Source organism: Dromiciops gliroides, chromosome 1 (genome assembly GCF_019393635.1).
Source record: "Dromiciops gliroides isolate mDroGli1 chromosome 1, mDroGli1.pri, whole genome shotgun sequence".
In the NCBI taxonomy this organism is placed as follows: Eukaryota; Metazoa; Chordata; class Mammalia; order Microbiotheria; family Microbiotheriidae; genus Dromiciops; species Dromiciops gliroides.
The window spans coordinates 196,637,985-196,658,884 of record NC_057861.1 but is presented as its reverse complement, the minus strand read 5'-3'; the positions used below and the strand labels follow the sequence as shown (position 1 = coordinate 196,658,884).

At 34.1% G+C, this 20,900-nt stretch overlaps 1 protein-coding gene across 1 annotated transcript in view; it reads left to right on the top strand.

Moving 5' to 3' along the window:
• The window catches only part of ZNF236 (zinc finger protein 236), a 188,371-nt gene that overhangs the window by 113,621 nt on the left and 53,850 nt on the right, over positions 1-20,900 (top strand). Inside the window, 7 exon segments of the mRNA XM_043976777.1 lie at positions 7,591-7,873; positions 11,349-11,452; positions 13,382-13,747; positions 14,985-15,130; positions 15,228-15,471; positions 15,907-16,086; positions 19,669-19,824. Of these exon segments, the coding sequence (XP_043832712.1) occupies positions 7,591-7,873; positions 11,349-11,452; positions 13,382-13,747; positions 14,985-15,130; positions 15,228-15,471; positions 15,907-16,086; positions 19,669-19,824 (1,479 nt within the window).

Here is a 20,900-nt window from a genome sequence, read left to right as displayed (position 1 = left end):
TTCATAGCTTTGATTTCTTCCTTTGAAAACTGCTTCTCGGGGCAGCTAGGTGGTGCAGTGGATAAAGCACTGGCCCTGGATTCAGGAGTTCCTGAGTTCAAATCCGGCCTCAGACACTTGATACTTACTAACTGTGTGACCCTGGGCAAGTCACAACCCCCATTGCCCTGCAAAAAACAAAACCAAAAAAAACTGCTTCTCAAAGTCCTTTGACCATTTATCATTTGGGAGTTTCTCTTATTTGTATTATTTTGACTTGGTTTACATTGTGGAAATAAAACCTTCATCAGAAACTTTGCTGCAAAGATTTTTTTTTTCTCAGTTAACTATTTCCTTCCTAATAATTGCATTGGCTTTGCTTGTGTAAAAAATTTTTAATTTTATGTAATCATTTTAATAGTCTGTGATCTGCTCTATCCCTTGTTTGGTCATAAACTCTTCCTCTTTCCAGAGATATGATAGGAATTTCTTAATTATTCTAATCATGTATCCATTTTTAACTTATTTTGGTAGCTGGTTTGAGATGTCTGTCTGTGCCTAGTTTCTGCCACACTACTTTATAGTTTTCCCAGCAGTTTTTGTCAAATAGTAAATTCTTGCCCAGTTGCTTAGATCTTTGGGTTTATCAAACACTAGCTTACTGTGGTCATTTACTTCTGTATATTATGTACCTGTCTATTCCATTGACCAACCATCTGATTTTCTATGCAGTACCAGACTATTTTAATAATCACTGCTTTGTAGTATAGTTTGATTGTAGTATAGTTTGAGATCTGGTTATTGCTAAGGCATCTTTTTTCTCCCCATTCTCTTGATATCTTGACCTTTTGTGCCTCCAAATGAATTTTGTTATCCTTTTTTTCTAGCTCTATAAAGTAATTCTTTGGTAGCTTGATTGGGATGCCACTGAATAATTAAATTGACGTAAATTTGGATAGTATTGTCATTTTTATTATATTGGCTTGACCTACGCATGAGCAATTCAGTTGCTTAGATCTCTTTATTTGTATGAAAGGTGTTTGGTTATTGGGCTCCTACATTTACACTCTTCTCACTTCTGCCAGTTTCCTCATATATTCATCCTAGATTCTCTGCTTAGACTCCTCTATCCATCTACCTTGTTTTCAGCCTTACTACCATTGGTTTTTCTGGGATCCTTTTCAAATATTTGCTGAGATTTATATGAAAAAGATGGACTAGTCTTAAGACCTTTCATGTGGCCATCTTAACTGGAAGAGCTCCCCTTCATCTTTTGAAAGATAAAATTTTTTCTAAAAGCAACTCAAGAAGTTATTAACCAGTCTCTTTCCTTACATCTGCCTCTTAGATCCCTGACTTCCTGTAAGACCTGAGACCACATTCAGACACCACCTTATACAGGAGGTATTTCCTTATTGTCCCAAATGCTAGAACATTCCCCTTTGCTCTATATTTCTCTTCCTTATGCAGCAAGGTGGTACAAAGAACAGACCTGGATTCAGGAATAATTGAGTTCAAATTTGGCCTCGAATGCTTACTACCTGGGTGATCCTGGGCAAGTCACTTCACCTCTGTTTTCCTCACTTTCCTCATTTGTAAAAATGGGAATAATAGCACCTACCCCACAGGGTTGTAGTCAGGATCAAATGAGATAATATTTGTAAAATGTTTAGCACAGTGCCTGGCACATACTTGGCACTATATAAATGCTAACCATCACTGTCATTATTGTTTTAAATAAAGTATACCCACCATTTATCTAAAACCTTGTTATAATCATAAGTTTCATCCCTTCCACTGAGAACCAGTGTTCTGCACAATATCAAATTTGCCTCTGCATTAAGATACCTAATTTAGGTGGCGGCTAGGTGGCGCAGTGGATAAAGCACCGTCCCTGGATTCAGGAGTACCTGAGTTCAAATCCTGCCTCAGACACTTGATACTTACTAGCTGTGTGACCCTGGGCAAGTCACTTAACCCCCATTGCCTTGCAAAAAAAAAAAACAAACCAGATACCTAATTTACCCTTCTTGATAACTGTACTGTATATATTTACCTATGAATTCCTGAGGACAAGGATTTTATTGTTGCTTTCTTTCTTGGATTTATCTCCTGAAATGTCTAGGTGTCACTACTACTCTTCTTCCTACTACTCTCTGCTTAGCTTGATAGACCAACATAAGTAATTTTGTCCCTTCTTGTTTCCTTTTTGGTGTGAAGCACTTTGAAGAATTTTGTCAAATATATATCTGCTAGTCCTTTAAATTTATACTCCACTATGGTCTAGAATTCACTGTTTCTGAATTTGAAACTGTTGTTCAGAAATATTATTTTAATTGAAATTGATTACATTTAGTGAATTGCATTGGTGAGAAGAATATAGTCCATCACAGTAGATCAACACTCAGTGTTGATGATACTGTGTACAATGTTCTTCTGGTTCTGCTCATCTCACTCATCATCAGCCCCTGCAAGATCCTCCAGGTTTCTCTGAACTCTTCCTGCTCATCGTTTCTTACAGCACAGTAGTATTCCATTGTATTCATATACCACAACTTGTCCAGCCATTCCCCAATTGATGGGCACCTCCTCAACTTCCAATTCCTTGCCACCACATAAAGAGCAGCTATAAATATTTTTGTACATGTGGGTCCCTTTCCCCTTTCCATGATTTCTTTGGGCAAAAGACCCAAAAGTGGTATTGCTAGGTCAAAGGGTATGCACAGCTTTATCGCCCTTTGGGCATAATTCCAAATTGCTCTCCAGAATGGTTGGATCAGTTCACAGCTCCACCAACAATGCATTAGTGTTCCAATTTTTCCACAGCTTCTCCAACATTTATTATTTTCCTTTTTTGTCATTTTAGCCAATCTGATAGGTGTCAGGTGGTACCTCAGAGTTGTTTTAATTTGCATCTCTCTAACCATTAGAGATTTAGAGCATTTTTTCATATGGGAATAGATAGCTTTGGTTTCTTCATCATAAAACTGGCTGTTCATATCCTTTGACCATTTCTCAATTGGGGAATGACTTGGATTCTTATAAATTTGATTTAGTTCCCTATATATTTTAGAAATACGGCCTTTATCAGAAGTACTGGCCATAAAAATTGTTTCCCCTCCCCAAGTGTGGGGGTGAAACTAGCTAGGATTTACTTATAAATTAGAAACTTCATCAACAGTGTTTGGTCCTTAAGCATTTATTAAAGTATATTAGAAGTTAGTAAAGATAGAGCACGTGGAGTTCAGAAAGATGGTCAAGGCCTATCTACCCTAGGGTTCAGAATTAACTCCTTCTTCTTCTTCCCATAGCCACCAACCTATGGTTCTAGAAGCAAAGAAGCCAAAGCTAGGGAGCCAGCCTCCCTTCCTACTTCCTGTCTCCCTCTCCTGAAGGGGAGGTCCTTCAAGCTGATTGGTTCAGGGTGGTATTGATGTCTTAGTCCACAGCCTCTGAGGTCAACCCCCCACTCAGGGCTGGCCAGATGTGGTCTCAATTTAATCAACCTTAAGCAGGTTCTCAGTCTGTCAGTCAGTATCACCCAATTCAATCAATTCCAAATCAGTCTTCAGGTGGGGCCCCTGGGCACCTGCCAAATCGCATTATTTTCTCACCATTCCTTTAATTTGAAATGTGATGTATTTCTGCTAGTCTATTCCATTTCAAATATCTGTAGCAAAGTTTTATGAATATGTAAAAAAGGATATAATTTTTTTTAGTGAGTAGGGAATTCCCTCTACCAAGACAACTAAAACTTTTTTATGATATGCTATGTAAATCCTAGTGAGTTGCCAGAGATATTTATTCAATATGTGACTTAACTAGGGTTATATTACTAGTAAATGTAGGATTTAATGTTATTGTAAATAGTTAAGTATTAATAATACAATAATGTGCTATTGCACATATCATTTTTGGAGGAATAACAGGAAGTATATAACTGAACTATAGTCCTCAAAACATAGGAAATGTGTATTTTTAGTACCAGAAACATATTTTTTTCTTTTAGTGAAAATTAGATTCAAAATAGAAATTTTACTTGTTTCCCCTATCACTTCTGAAAGATTAAAGTATCATAAAAGAAGCTCAGGAAGTTATTAGAAATTTTACTTTTGGCAGACAGTTCCAGTAAATGTTCAACCCTTTGCTAGTGTTTCTTTTTCTTTTAATCATTGATGACATTAGAACTAATGCTTTTAGACTTTTTTTTTTTTAAGTGAGGTAATTGGGGTTAAGTGACTTGCCCAGGGTCACACAGCTAGTAAGTGTTAACGGTCTGAGGCCGGGTTTGAACTCAGGTACTCTTGACTCCAGGGCCGATGCTCTTTCCACTATGCCAGCTAGGTGCCCCGCTTTTAGACTTTTAATACCCTGATCCCTGTGCAAATTGCACTTAAGAAAATGAGGCTGTGAAGAATTACTGTACCAAACCAAATGTACCTCAAAAATCTATTTCAAGTTATTGTAGTTGTTAGGATACTCGAAAGAGGGGAGGGAAGATTCCAAATGACTGGGGGAAAAAGTCACAGACACTACTAGCCAAAGGATTAAAAAGGTGATAGAAATTTTGTCAGTAACTAACAACCCATAAGTCCACTTTCCTGTTGCTAACAGTGTTTTTGAGAGTAATACATAAATATTAAAGGTATCTGATAAAAGTATGAGAATAGGTAGGCTCTTGAAGTGATTTTCTTTAGCGAACCACATCTTCCCATCACCCCATTGACAGAGAATTGTTGCATTTGAAATTCTGAGAGACAGAATTCCAGGTGTGATTAGTCAGTTTAATTAGGCTGGCAGAAACCAGTAAATGAGATCATTGTCCTCTGATGACCAAAAACCCAGAACGAGGGCCTTCAGTGTAATGGAACCCACTAATTTTCAAAATAGCCCTTTCCACTTTCTGGTAGCTCTACTTATTAGAATGTTGTTCTTTGCATCAATTCAAAATTTGTCTTTGCAATTTCAACTCATTTTTCCCATTTCTGCCTTCTGAAGGCAAGTAGAAAATATAATTTCTATATGACATCCACTCAAATACTTGAACACCATCCTCTCCCCTAGCAACATTTTCCCAAATCTTCTCTTTTCCAGGCTATTGATCCTCAGTTTCTTCAGTGGATTCTCATGTGGTATGTTCTTTAATACCTCACTAATCACATTCCCATCTCCTGCCTTGGATAATTGAGATTCTCAGTGTCCTTTTTAAAATGTTGTACCCAGAACTGAATACCATGCTTCAAATATAGTCTAACTGGAACAGACTATACCTCTTCATCTCCACTATTATTTTCTAGTGATGACATATAGCGGTCGAACATGGACCATCCCAATTTTTTTCATCAAAATTGTAAGTTATTGGGCCGCTAGGTGGCGCAGTGGATAAAGCACTGGCCCTGGATTCAGGCGGACATGAATTCAAATCCGGTCTCAGACACTTGACACTTACTAGCTGTGTGACCCTGGGCAAGTCACTTAACCCTCATTGCCCTGCCCCCCTCCCCCCCCCCCAAAATTGTAGGTTATTTAAAGAGATTGACATACCAAACCTTAGTAGGCTACAGCATGTTGTTAATTTCTATTTAGGAAGTGACTTAAAGGATAATTTTTAAGAATTTATCATTGGAAAAAGATTTTTTATTTATTTATAAAGTTGTTTAAGGTTTGTTTAGTACTTTACATATATTATCTCATTTGATTCTCACAGTAATCCTGTGAAATATGTGTAATTTTCCCATTTTGCAGGTGAAGAAAGAGAAATTGTCATTTTTCTCATGGTCTCACAGGTAGTTAGTGTCTGAGTAGGATTTTACCTTGGATCTTCTTGACTGCAAGTCCAGCACACTGTTCACTTTACTGCCTAATTGTTTAGAGGATGGCTAAGTCATGTATTGGGGAGAACATAAAGCTGTAGTGCTTCACTGATACCCAAGAAAGGTTTAAAGATATCCTCTACAATATTAGAGTATTCCTCTGTAAAGGATTTGTGGAAGGATATGGACAAGAACGGCACAAAAGGAGTAGTGATCAATGGATTATATGTAATTCTCAATTAAGATCATAGATCTTTTAAAAAATGTTATGTTTAAAATTTATAAGATCAAGTTTTACTGTCATATTAAAATTACATGTTAATAATCTTAAATCTCCTATTTTAATTACTCATAATGCTATATGACAAAGAAGAAAAATTTTTACAAGGAAAAACACAATTCAGAAAACTAACCAGTATACAAAAGAAATTCTGATATAATATACAGTTCTCTATGCCAGTAATCCCTCAGTTATGCAAAGAAGTGTCTGTATTTGGGGAATATCTTTTCATATTTCTTCTTTGGGGAAAAGTATGACCAATACGTTAATAGCATTCAGTTTTGTTTTTTTTTAATGTTGCTATTTTTTCCAGTTATAGTGTGTATATTGTTTTCCTGGTCCTGCCAACCTTATTTTACATCTGTTCATTTAAATCTTTGGATGCTTCTGATTTTATTATAGTTGTTTCTTATAGAATAATAATATCCCATTATACCCATTTACTAGAACTTGTTTAGCCATTCCCCAGTGCATCTCTATATACAATTACTTGCTACTATAAGAAGTGCTACAATAAATATTTTGGTACAAAAGGGGCGTTTCCTTTTGTCATTGATTTCTTTGGAATATATGACTGGCAATGAAATCCCTGGTTCAAAGCATATGGGTATATAAATCACTATTTTTATATAATTCCAAATTCCTGTCCAGAATGGTTGGATAAATAAATAATTCTACCAACAGGGTATTAGTGTATCATCCCTTCCGCTAGCTCCACCCCTCCAGCCCCCAACTCTTTTAATATTGTATCTGAAATCTTTTGTCTTTGCCAGTTTGCTTGGTGTGACTTGAAACCTCAGAGTTGTTTTGGCTTGCATTTTTTTTTGCAGTGATTTAATTTTTAAGCCCAAATGTCAAAAGTTAGTACCATTAGTAGTAATATTAAATATTATTAATATTATAATATAGACAACTAGAGAGTTCAGTAGTAGAGTACTAGACCTGGAGACAGGAAGATCTGTGTTCCCATCCAACCTTTGACATTTATTGTTTAACCTTGGACAAATAACCTTTTTCTCAATTTCCTCATCTCTAAAAAGGGAATGATAATAGCTCCTTTTGTTATTCAATTGTTTTTCATTTGTATCTGACTCTTCCTGACTTCATTTGGGGTTTTCTTGGCAAAGATGCTGGAATGGTTTGCTATTTCCTTCTGCAGCTAATTTTGCAGATGAGGAAATTGAGGTAAAATGTCTGAAGCTGGATTTGAACTCAGAAAGATGAGTCTTTCTGATTCCAGGCCCAGCACTGTATTCACTGGGCCGCCTGGTGCCCAATAATAGCTCCTACCTTCCAGCGTTGTTAGGATACTACAAGATAATATTTGTAAAGTGTTTTTTGCAAGCCTTATTCAAGCACTATATAAAAGCTGGTATAATCATCATTTCTTATCATCATTATATAGCAGTATTTTTGTTGCTATTTAAAAATCTTAGATATTTGCTAACTATAAGTTACTTATGAATATCTATTTAAAACTTTTAAAAATGATAATTCTCTTGTGTGTGTTTGATTTAGTGGTGTGCATGGAAGAAGAAGATGAAAATTCTGAAAGAACTGCTCCTAGAAAATCTCGTCCAGGGGTCATCACTTTCACAGAAGAAGAAACAGCAGAACTGGCAAAAATCAGACCACGAGAAAGTGCTACAGTTTCTGAAAAAGTGCTCGTCCAGTCTGCAGCAGAGAAAGACCGAATTAGTGAAATAAAGGATAAGCAGGCTGAACTTGAAGCAGAGCCAAAATATGCCAACTGCTGTACCTATTGTCCCAAAAGCTTTAAAAAACCCAGTGACTTAGTAAGGTAAGTTTTGTTCAGATCACTATTACATTGTTTACAGAGCATTAACTTTCTTCTTGAAGTCGTGTTGAAAGACTTTTAGTGCTTTCCCCATGTAGTTTAGGAAGTTAGTTTCAGAGATTTTTGGCCACTTTTATTTGCCGTTTTATCCTTGCTGTCCTATGGTTTCATTTCTGTGGAAGAGTAGATATCTCCTATTTAAGTTCTTCTGGAGATTCAGTTTTGAATCATTGACTTTTTCTTCATTACAAAACTTTACTAGGGCTATGAAAATGATAGTTATGAAAAAAAAAATGTTGAGCACATGCTGTGTGCAAGGTATTATGCTAGGTATCTTGGCAAATATAAAGAGAAATAAGAAACAATGTGTACACTTTAGGAATTTATTATCCAGTTGAGGAAAGTAGGTATATGCACATTGAAATATAAATTTATCTGTACTTGCTTTCAAGAACTTCAGGAAAGCAGTCCACAACTAATTTCCTGATCAAGGACAAAACAACATATGAAGGGGGCAGTGAGTTGGCGCAGTGGATAAAGCACCAGCCCTGAATTCAGGAGGACCTGAGTTCAAATCCGGCCTCAGACACTTGACACTTACTAGCTGTGTGACCCTGGGCAAGTCACTTAACCTTCATTGCCCCCCCCCCCCCAAAAAAAAAAAGAAAACAAAAACCAACATATGACAGACAAGATTGTGTCTATTAGGTGATGACCTTGATGATGAGTCTAGTCACTATGTTATCTTAGCCAAGGTTAAGGGAATTGTGAATATTTACCTTGAAAAAGAGAGAAAGGGATATCATGAAAATTATATTTAGATATTTGGAAAACTTTTATGTGGAAGAGAATATAGACTTTCTGCTGTTCCATAGATAAAAACTAGAACCAATGGGTAATAATTATAGTTAGGTAGATTTGAATTCAAGTATAGGAAGAATATTTTAATAATCAAAGTTTTCTAGCATTAGAGAAGACTATTATGACTATATTTCAGGTATGGTAAAAGTATTTCCTTTTCTGGACAGATGTTGGAGTTGATGATCATAGCAGCTAACATTTACATAGCTTTTAAATGTTTACAAAGCACTTTTATATATGTTATCTAATTTGATCTTTATAAAAACCCCTGTGAGATAAATTATACATGTACTGTTTTTTGGTTTGGGTTTTTTTTTGTCTTGCCACTGAGCAGAGAGGTTGGGTGTTTTACCCAGAGGTGATATTTGAATCAGGACTTATCCCCTGTTGTTCATCATTTTAAGGCAGGAGGTGTAGCACACTTAACATTGTGCCCGATTTTTTCTGAAGTTTTCCTCCATCTACTAGTCTGTCTTGTTCTGTACATGCTAAGGATTTAGAGGTAGAGAATAATGTCAAGTTGTTTGGAAATTATCTTCAGTTTAATATTCATTTTTTAATATATTAGGTTCCTACTCTGTGCAAAAGACCCCACTGACTAAATGGTTTGCATTAGAAGACTAAATCAAAACCCAGGAAATACCCACCCCCATCCCCAGGAGCCATATGTTCTATTAGAGGGATATAGCAATATACATAAGTCTTGAGGTTGTTTGAAGGAGGGGCAGCATTTACAGTTAGGGGAGGGTTGATTTCATGGAAAATGTGGTACTTGTACTGAGTCTTAGAGGAAAAGTTAGGATTCTGATGGGCAGAGAAAGGGAGCAAGGAAAGATGCAAGGGATGATCCAAGGGGTGTCAGATGAATGATGGGAAAGAGGGACACAAGAGATGGCTTTGCCACTTGGAGGAAGAGAGTTTTTATGGCTTCCTTCTTAGGCAGTAGAGCCGAATTAAGAGACAACATGTTGCAATGGGAAGAAGCTTAGCCAATCAGGTACTGCCTTGACATTTATTACCTGAATGACCATGGTCATTCATGGTCACTTAGCCTCTCTGAACCTTGGACCTTTTCCAATTAAATGGTGTTGCTTTCCATTATTATCTGCTATAACATGGTGATGATGATAACTGTAGTCCTTGCCTCTCGAGTTTGTGAGAAGTAAATGAGTTTTAACACTGACCTTTCCTGGCTTATTCATTGAATTGTATGATTTCATGAGTATCTATACAGTATTTAATTAGCCCATTTATTATTCTGTCTGGTTACAGGACTAGAACACCTCCTTTTCTGATGAAGATGCTTAATGTTTTAAGACCTTCAATTTTCTCACCTATAAAATAATGATGATAACATCATTACTTACTTCACAGGGTTTTAAGGAAACTTTTTTGCTAACCTTAAAACTCCATAAATGTCGGATATTATTCTCCCTCCCTGGACTGAGTCCAGGCACCTTTGTAGCCTCTTCATCACCTATTATAAATAGGCACTAAGTGAATTATTGAATGGAGAGATTGTAGGGTGTTAAGATATTGTCAAAGTGACTGACCATGAGAGTCAAGTCTTGGCAAGGTAGTATTTTATAGTTCGGAGGTTAGTATGGTAGGTGAAATGGAGAGGTAGAACTATTGGGTGGTAAGAGGTAGAGCTAGAGGATGACCCTGTGAGAATTAAGGGCTGAGTGTTTATTGATGAATGGTACAGTTGAAAGTCAACTAACATTTTTAAATCTTGTGTGTATTAGGCTTTGATTGGCTATAAAGAAAGACAAAAGACTGTCCCTGATTTCAAGGATTTCAGAGTTTAATGGGGGAGAAAACATACAAACAGCTATACACAAGATATATTTGAAATAATCGCCAGAGGGAAATCACTAGAATTAGAATTTTAGCTAGAACTTGAAGCTGGGGTGTAGAAATGAGGGAATAACATTTCAGATATGGAGTCAGCCAATGAAAATGCTCAGAGTTGGGCAATGGAGTTTCTTGTTCAAGGATAGATAGCTAGACAAGTGTCACTGGATTGCAGAATATATGGGGAGTTGTAATGCATAAGAAAACTACAAAGAAGCAGCAGCTATCTTCGGAAGGAGGGAAATCAAGTGTGGACTCTTATAGGTAGAAATGTAGCATTTGATGATGTTCATAGTCTGGCTGCAATAGTAGGTGGTTGATGAAGAATAAAGATTGACGTAAATTAATTTGAACTTAAGGAACTTTGACAGTAAAATGCTTAAAATTATCTATAACTTGGCAAAATCATGGAATGAATTATGCATGATAGTTGGATCTAAGAAAAATGATTCATTTACCTTTTGATTTTTTTTTTTTTTTGCTTTTTTCTTTTTTTAAAAGAGTGGAAGTTGTAAGATTTACCCAGCCACTTATACTTTAAATTGCTTAAATATTCTGCCTATTTTACAACTTGAGATTTGCTTTCAAAAAGGTTGAAAGTTGATCGTTTTATAGAAAATTACTAAATACTTTTAAATTGTAGGAAATTGTTTGTATTTTTTTCTTTTTTTAAAATTGTTTATATTTTAATATACTTGAATAAAGTTTATGAGGTAGTTTCCAAACATCAGAAAGAATTAAATATATGCTTATTGTCTAGGCATGTCCGAATCCATACTGGAGAAAAGCCATATAAATGTGATGAATGTGGGAAAAGTTTTACAGTTAAGTCTACTCTGGATTGCCATGTAAAGACACACACAGGTAAATAAGTTTTCTCATTGTGTGTGGACATTGAAGAATTATTTTATTGTGTCTACAGGGGTATTATTTTTCCCTTCAAAGGTTTCATTTTAGTAGTGGGAATTATTTTCATGGGCTACCTATATTCTGAACAAGATGGTTATCTTTAACACTTGTAAAAGCAATACAGATATGAGTAAATTTTATAAACATGAGCGTAAAATAAGAGTATTACTGACTAACAAGGTTTGGATTGATTTTTTAAATTGAACCTGTTATTTCATTAGTGTATCAAACCATCTGGTTATAACTTCTTCTATAAATGTCAGTCAGCGCCTTTTCTGTAATATTTGCTTGTATACTGAGAAGTTAAATGACTTATTTAAAGTAACACAGCCAGTATCTGTCAGGTATGTTAACCTTAGGTGTTCTTGGCTCTCAGACCAACTTTCTATCCAGTACCTCACATTGCTTGGTTTAGATTAAACGGTATATGGAAACAGGAAAATATGATGATCCTAATGAGAGATTTAGATAATTGAACTGTATTGTTGCACACAAGCTTAAATTATTTTAGTTACCACCATTACTTTTTAACATGTCCTTGACCAAGATGAATATATTTTATATAATTAACAAGAAAACTAGTGTCTTTGCACTTTTTTATTTAGCTAGCTATTCTTTTAAGGAATCACCTCATAGTGTGAGGATGGAGTTACATAATAAACAAAATAATTGAAGAAAATTCCCTTTTATGCAGAGATTTAAAGTTAAAGCAACTTAATTCTCAATAATTGTTTGGAAGGGGGAAAATCTTATAAATGGAAGGACAAACATAACTTTAATGATATTTTCTTTTTCTCTTAATTAAAAGCACGCTGCATTTATTGAAATGTATCAACATGATGTAGTAGAAAGAGCATTGAATCTATTATCAGAGGACCTAGGTAAAAATTCTGTCTCTGAAACTATCTGTGTGGCCTTGGGAAAGTCTTTTAGCCATTCTGGGCCTCAATTTTTTATCTGTAAAATGATTAGGTTGCACTAAAAGCTCTCTTGTGGTTGTTTCCAGCTCTTAATCTGTGGTCCTGTGAAGTATTTTATCATCCCCTCTACTTTTTAACCTCACTATTTTCCTTGTCTTTTGGATATAAAGGGATTTTTTTTTAATGACTAAAAAAATAAATACCAAATGCCCTTTTTTGAGAATTGTAACTGAAAATTTTCACATTTTTAAGATGCTCTAATCACTTCTAAATGAGTTGGTAAGATTTGGAAAGAAACGGAACGTATAAATTAACTTATTCATTCATTGTTTTCTTTTATTTAACATTCTTCTCTATTGTCTTATTTGTTTCTTCTATGTTATATCTAGTGTATGCAGAACAAGCTACATATTGTTGATTTATTTGTTTCTTATGTTAAATATGACCATAAAATTAAACTTCAGTGTTACATGAGCAAGGAAAAAGGAAGATATTTCCGGCTACAATAATTATACATGACGTTTGCATAATGCTTTACATTTTACAAAGTCCTTTCCTTAAAATAATCTCATGTAGTGCAAATATTCTTGTTATTCTCATTTTACTTATAAGGAAGCTAGGCTACAAAGGACTTAAATAAGTTACCCATACATAATTTACCTATGTTCTTTACTCCCACCCTACAAGGTGACTCTGGCTCCAGTGGCCACTTTTCTTGTTTGGGCTAGAAAATAAGTTGTAATGTTTTATCTAACACAAAGAGAAATGAAAGAAAATAATGCTATTGTGTGAAACATTTCAGTGATTTAAAAACATATATTAGTAAACAGAAGTTAGATGTAGACATAAAATAGAAGGTAGACTTTCATAAACAGTTAATTAAATATTGTACCTCTCTTGGCACTGCACGGTTTTAACATTTATTGATTTTCAATGACTGATTTTTATCACATTGCTTTTCTAGGTCAGAAGCTTTTCAGTTGTCATGTGTGCAGCAATTCTTTTTCTACAAAAGGAAGCCTGAAAGTTCATATGCGTCTACATACAGGAGCTAAGCCTTTCAAGTGTCCACATTGTGATTTACGTTTCCGTACTTCTGGACGAAGAAAAACACACATACAATGTCATTACAGACCAGAAAACAAGAAAATTAGAAAGCCCATGGCCCGCAGTCCAAATGAGAGCCTACAGCCAGTCAGTCTCCTTAATTCCTCTTCAGCAGACTCCAATGTGTTCATTATGAATAACTCAGTGTTGACAGGACAATTTGATCAAAATTTGCTTCAGCAAGGACTTGTTGGTCAGGCCATTCTCCCTGCTTCCATGTCAGGTAAATTTTTTCTTTTTCTTGGTTTTCCTCATTGGTTTACCTTCTAACTTTTGTTTTTGATAAATTCTCTCTCCCCTTCTCCCTCCCTTTCCTGTTTTCTCTCTCCCTTGTCCTTTTTTTTATGTATTCATTACATTTATATGACATTTATCCACTATTGATTTGTATATGCCTATGCAAAAAAGTACATTTAGCTGAGGTCAGTGTTTAAACACATTTGTGGACTTCTTCATAAATTTTATTTTTAAAACTTTTACAGTTCTAAACTCTTTTACCTAAAATTTTCACCACCAATTTTATATAAAACATTAGTCAGTTTCATTCAGCTCTCATTAAGAGAATTTTGCTTTGTCAAATAGGAAGTCAATATGTGAGTGTTATGGGTCAACATCATGACTTCAAAAAATAGTGATAAACAAGAAAATTTTTGGTTGCACTGCTATTTGATTCACTCTTCTGTTAAAAAAAAATTCCCCAATCACAACTTTATTAGTAATATCATCTCACATTTACATGGGACTTTAAGATTTGCAAAGCACATTCTTCATAACAACCCTATACAGTTTGTATGTTGTTATCACCATTTTGCAGATAAAGAAACTGACACTTGAAGAATTTTAATCTTAGAGTCTATCCTAGTTTCCTTCAAGGCTCGGCTCAGATGCTATCTTCTATGGAAAGCTTTTCCTTCTTTTTCTGTTGTTATTCTCTAGAAACTACTCCTTTGTGGAGAATATAAGTTCCCTGAAGGCAGTAATTATTATTAATGGTAGTAGTATCATTAGTACTAGTGATGTACTAGTGCACTGTCTTGCACTTAACAAATATTTTATTGAATTAAGTGATTTGGCCACAATCATGCAGCTAGCCAATTTCAGTGAGGCATTTGAAGTATTAATGATTACATTATTTTGAAACAATACTCTGGGCACTTAGTTTTCTAACTTTTTAATATGGTGGTAATGTTTATGAAACACTAAATTTACTACAAGTCTTCTTTTTGCTTACAAATGCCCAAAGGTATTTATTGTACTTGCTTGGTATGTACTTTTCGATATGAGGTAGAATGATAGACATGAGTCACTTTGTCAGTCATAAGTATAAATACCAGTTCTTATCAAATATTGCAATATTTTATGGCTCCTAATATTTTAGGGTATGTGTGTGTATAAAGTTTGCTGTTTAAGAATTATAACCAGGATCATTTTAATAATATTTGTATATCTTTTTTTGGTAGCCGGTGGTGATTTAACTGTGTCCTTGACTGATGGTAGCTTGGCCACCCTGGAAGGCATACAGTTACAACTAGCTGGTAATCTCGTTGGACCCAATGTGCAAATTTCTGGAATTGATGCCTCTAGTATTAATAACATTACACTACAGGTGGGATAGAAAGCCAGTCATTTGTGTTAATATTGTAATATAGTTTAAGCATCTTTTAAATATGAAATTTTCACTATAAAACTGTCTTGTTTTTCAGATTGATCCTAGTATTTTGCAACAAACATTACAGCAAAGTAATATACTTGCTCAGCAACTAACTGGGGAGCCTAATTTGGCTACACAAAATAACTCCCTTCAAACATCTGACAGCACAGTTCCAGCCAATGTTGTCATACAGCCAATTTCAAGTCTATCTTTACAGCCCACAGTGACATCTTCTGCTAATATGACTATAGGACCATTAGCTGAACAAGATTCCATGTTGACCTCTAGCAACAATGGTAAGAAACATTTACTTAGCAGTGTGAGATTCTTGCTTTCAGTCATTTACTTACTATTATGAAATCATGCTATTAAAGAAGCTTATAACACTTTTATTTCTGAAATTCATTAAGTGAACTTAATGAAACTAAGATTAGTGTGTATAAACCCTTTCTAAATGACAGATAATATCTACATAACATGCATTGTAATTGAGTTTGTTTTAAATAGCTGCTCTGTTTAATATAGAGTATATATTTACACATAACAATTTCTTGTTCTTTTGGGTTATTTTGAAAAGTGTTTACTATCCCCTCGTTTTCCTCATTCTTTCTAGATTATCAGAAAGCTTAATTAAAATAGATATTAGAAGAGAGAAAATTATTGTAAGGGAAAGAGGAAATTTATATTTGTTAATATATATTTTAAAATCTTTTGTTTATTTAAATAATTAGGTACACAAGATCTTTCTCAAGTGATGACCTCTCAGGGTCTAGTATCCACTTCTAATGGTCAGCATGAGATCACATTGACTATTAATAATTCAAGTCTCAGTCAGGTTTTAGCCCACGCTGCTGGTTCCACTGCTCCAACTTCATCAGGATCTTCACAAGAAATTACTCTCACCATATCTGGTTAGTATTTTATATTTATGCCAATGCAATATTTCATATTTATAGCATTTTAGGCATACTCACTCATTTGTTTGCTACTTTGTAACATTTTCTTTTCAGTAAGGATAGACACCATAAAATAGTTTGATGCTGTCATGATTTCATTATGCAAAATTTTAGGAACTTAACTTTTATATGAATTGGATTTGTTACAGGTACTAAGTCAGTCTATGAAGATACTTCCTATATTGTGAAAGAATGTACCTCTAAATTTGTGTAAAGAAAAAATTTTAGGTAGAATTTCATAAAAGATTATCAAATACATGTAGAAAGGGTGGGTCTCTAGATGGCAACATCTTTGGTAGTATGGTTACCTGCATGCTAAAATTCAATTGAAAATTATTTAGCTTATTAGATTTTGTATTTAAAACCATAGAGATTTCCTTATCTACTCAGAGATTGTATTTATGTGTATATAATTTCTTTTTTTTATTCTCATGAATTTTCTGAAATTTCTTCTAAACTACATAATCACACTTATTTTAAAGATGAAAATTCACACACACACAAAAACCAAAAAACCACAAACAAACAAATGAGTTCAAATCTGGCCTCAGACACTTGAGATTTACTAGCTGTGTGACTCTGGGCAAGTCACTTAACCCTCATTGGCCCACAAAAATAAATGAATGAATGAATGAACAAATTAATTAATTAATTAATTAAACTAAATAAACTAACTAACTAACTAAATAAAATAATTTGGGGGGGGAACCACAAAGATGAAAATCCAGTGTTTTGTATGAACATTTGCCCTTTCAGATAATTAGTTAAAAATTTTGTCCCACTTTTATCAACATTCATATTTTTTTTAAGCAAAGAAAACTAACTTTTATAAGCTAACAGTACCTTTGAAGACAATTGTCTTGTTCATTCACCAGAGATAGCGCACTGTAAGAGAACAAATTTTGTGGGCTAGATGGACCATTAGTTTGACCTACCATGCATGCTATTTCTTATATTTTAATGACATTTCTACAGTAGGTTTACAACAATAGAACATTGTAGAAAAAAAGATCTAATCGTATCCTAAATAAATAATGAATTGTAGAAAACACTTAGAATTTGGGCTTTGCCTTTTAAATGGTGTCTTAAAATATAGGTACTAATAAACAACAAAAACAGTTGCAACTAATTATATTAAATAAATTTTGAAATATCAGATAATTTGTTGAGGTCTTTGACCTCATAGAGTTTACAATCTAGTTGGATTGTTTATTCCTTTGTGTTTTTTGTTTTTTTGTTTTTTACATATAAGGTATTTTATTTTTTCCGTTAGATGTAAAGATAGTTCTCAACTTTTGTTTATACAAGCTTTACAATTTCAGATTTTTCTCCCTCCCTCCCCTCCCTCCCCCCTCCCCTAGACAGCAGGTAATCTCATATAGGTTGTATCTATATATTTAAATACATATACACACACACACACACACACACACACACACACACACACACATATATATATATATATATATATATATATATATATATATATACACACACTTATATATCCATAATAACATTAATCCTATTTCTGCATTAATCCTGTTATAAGAGAAAAAATCAGGGCAGTAATGCAAAACCTCAAAATAGAAAAAAAAAACCCAACAGCACCCAAAACAAAAGAAATAGCATGGTTCAATCAGCATCTATACTCCACAGTTCTTTTTTTTTTTTTTCTTGGATTTGGAGATCCTCTTCTATCATGAATTCCCTGCAACTCTTCTGTACCATTGCATTGGTGAGAAGAATGTCCATCACAGTAGGTCAACACTCAATGTTGATGATACTGTGTACAATGTTCTTCTAGTTCTGCTCATCTCACTCATCATCAGCTTACGCAAGACCCTCCAGGTTTCTCTGAACTCCTCCTGCTCATCATTTCTTACAGCACAATAGTATTCCATTGTATTCATATACCACAACTTGTCCAGCCATTCCCCAATTGATGGGCACCTCCTCAACTTCCAATTCCTTGCTACCACGTAAAGAGCAGCTATAAATATTTTTGTACATGTGGGTCCCTTTCCCCTTTCCATGATTTCTTTGGGAAAAAGACCTAAAAGTGGAATTGCTGGGTCAAAGGGTATGCACAGCTTTATCACCCTTTGGGCATAATTCCAAATTGCTCTCCAGAATGGTTGGATCAGTTCACAGCTCCACCAACAATGAATTAGTGTTCCATTTTTCCCACCAGCTTCTCCACACATTTATTATCTTCTTTTTTAGTCATTTTAGCCCAATCTGATAGGTGTCAGGTGGCTAACTCAGAGTTTGTTTAATTTGCATCTCTCTAATCATTTAGAGATTTTAGAGCATTTTTTCATATGGGAATAGATAGCTTTGGTTTCTTCATCATAAAACTGGCTGTTCATATCCTTTGACCATTTCTCAATTGGGGAATGACTTGGATTCTTATAAATTTGATTTAGTTCCCTATATATTTTAGAGATGAGGCCTTTATCAGAAGTACTGGCCTCAAAAATTGTTTCCCAGCTTTCTGCCTCCCTTCTAATTTTGGATGCATTGCTTCTGTTTGTACAGAAATTTTTTAATTTAGTATAATCAAAATCATCCATTTTGCATTTTATAATATATTCCTTTGTGTTTTATCCAGGATTCTTGTTTCTATTTATCATATTCTTCCAAATTATTTACTAGGCCTTTTGGCTATTTTATGATTCTTTATCTTCTATAGTGAGTGCCCTATTAGTGTAGGTCAGACTAATAAGCTAATTTTTTATATTTGAAAGATTTTGGTGCTAAGGAAGTTTGAAATTAATCACTAAGATGAGGTTACTAATTTTTTTGTCTTTCCACCATTATGAATAGTTAAAGATTTAGCCATATTTGCCAACATTTTTTATCCTATTTAGAATTTAATGTGAAATACAATACTATAGAATTGTAATGTTATGTGTTGTTATTGAAAGTGGGTAGGGGCAGTTAGGTGGTGAAGTTGATAGAGCACTGGCCCTGGATTCAGGAGTACCTGAATTCAAATCCGGCCTCAGACACTTGACACTTATTAGCTGTGTGACCCTGGACAAGTCACTTAACCCCCATTGCCTCCCCCCCCCCCAAAGGTGGGTGGAGTTCTGATGAAGATAAACTTTTCTATGTTACAGAATACATTTTATTTTCATAAATACAAAGCCTTGAATATTTTTATTTGTGCTAGAGTATGATAAAATATTTTTACTGGTATTTTAAGGAAATATGACAAATAATCATAAAATTTGAAAAGTTAAAATATAGTCTTAGCGTCATTATTTCTTAAGATAGCCCTATTTTCTCTAAATAGTATTTTTATTTATATTATTATTTAATGTGACAAACAAAGCCTAATTTACAGTGAAAGTGAATTTTTTAATTTAGTTGAATGTCTCTCCTCCCAACAGGAAAATATGTCTTTATGGTCTTATCTTCATTTCTCTATTATTAGAATACTGAGTTTTTAGAGTGCCTTAATAGGATGAACATTTAACCTTAAGCAAATAAAGTTGTTTTCTTTTTAGGTTAACAAAATTAATTTCTATTTAGGTCAAGATCTTATTCAACATAATACTAATGGAAATAGTGAATTAAATGGAAGCATACGATTGTCAACTCCTGCCGTCAATAATCAGCCTCCTGGTGCCACGTTAACAATAAGTAATGATCAGCTTCTCTCCCAGAGCACATCATTAAACTCTTCAGGTATGCTGGAATGATTGAGCCAAGAGAAACATTCCAAAATTTTATATTTCACTTCTTAAAGCTTATGTAAATAAATTTAGCAATTTACATTGTCTTTCTGCATGAAAAATAAACATACAGTTTTCCCAAGTTTATAAAAAAATGTAAGATAAGACCATGTTGAATTATGTCAGCTTTTTAACCTAAAAGATTAAAACTTTGTAAACTAAATCATAACAAAATTATCAACCAAAATAAATAGTTTTAATCTAATTGATAAAGATGGTAACAATTTAGCATTTTGCTCTCCCTTCTTGGGGATGATCTTCTAGGTCAGCAGTTCCTCTGGAATAGATTGCTATTTGCATTGCAGTATACTATATTTTTTGGCTACCACCAGGTGGCATTTAGTTCAAAGTAATGGACACATGGACAGTGCCTTTGCTGAGATTAGAAATATACTTACTACTGATAAAAATATTTCTATTATTCAAACAACTAGGATATGTAAAGCACTATACATAGAACTTCATAGCAGTATGAAAGAAATTACAGTAGCTTATTGTGCTGTCTCTATATAAACTAAGGTCCATTATTAGCTTTTCCACACAAGTCTTTATATAGTTTTCCAAGTTTTTCATTAAGTTTACTCTTATTATTTTCTTCCCAAACTTAGACTTCTAGCTCTTTCCAAAGTAAAAACTTATCAAATTAACTCTTGAGCTATACATAAAATGAACACACAAAATTTAATTATCTCACAACTAACTCATTCCATTTCCCCTCTTCTTTCCTTCTCCTAAGAAAGAATACTTCTTTCTGTCCCTTTAATGTAAGGTAGGAGAAAGGGGATGGTAGACCTCCAGGATCCTTAAAACGTTTTCGTTAGTTGGAGGTCTGAGATATAAACTTAATAACTGAAAGACAGGATTTTTTAAAAGTTTAGAACTTCAACTGAAGCAAAAGGAAAACATAAATAAGATTTTAACGTAGAATCATATTAGAGATCAGTAATCATAGAATTTTAGAACAAGAAGAGTTCTTAGAGCTCTATCTAATCTAACCCCTTCATTTTATAGTAGAAGAACCTGATTCTG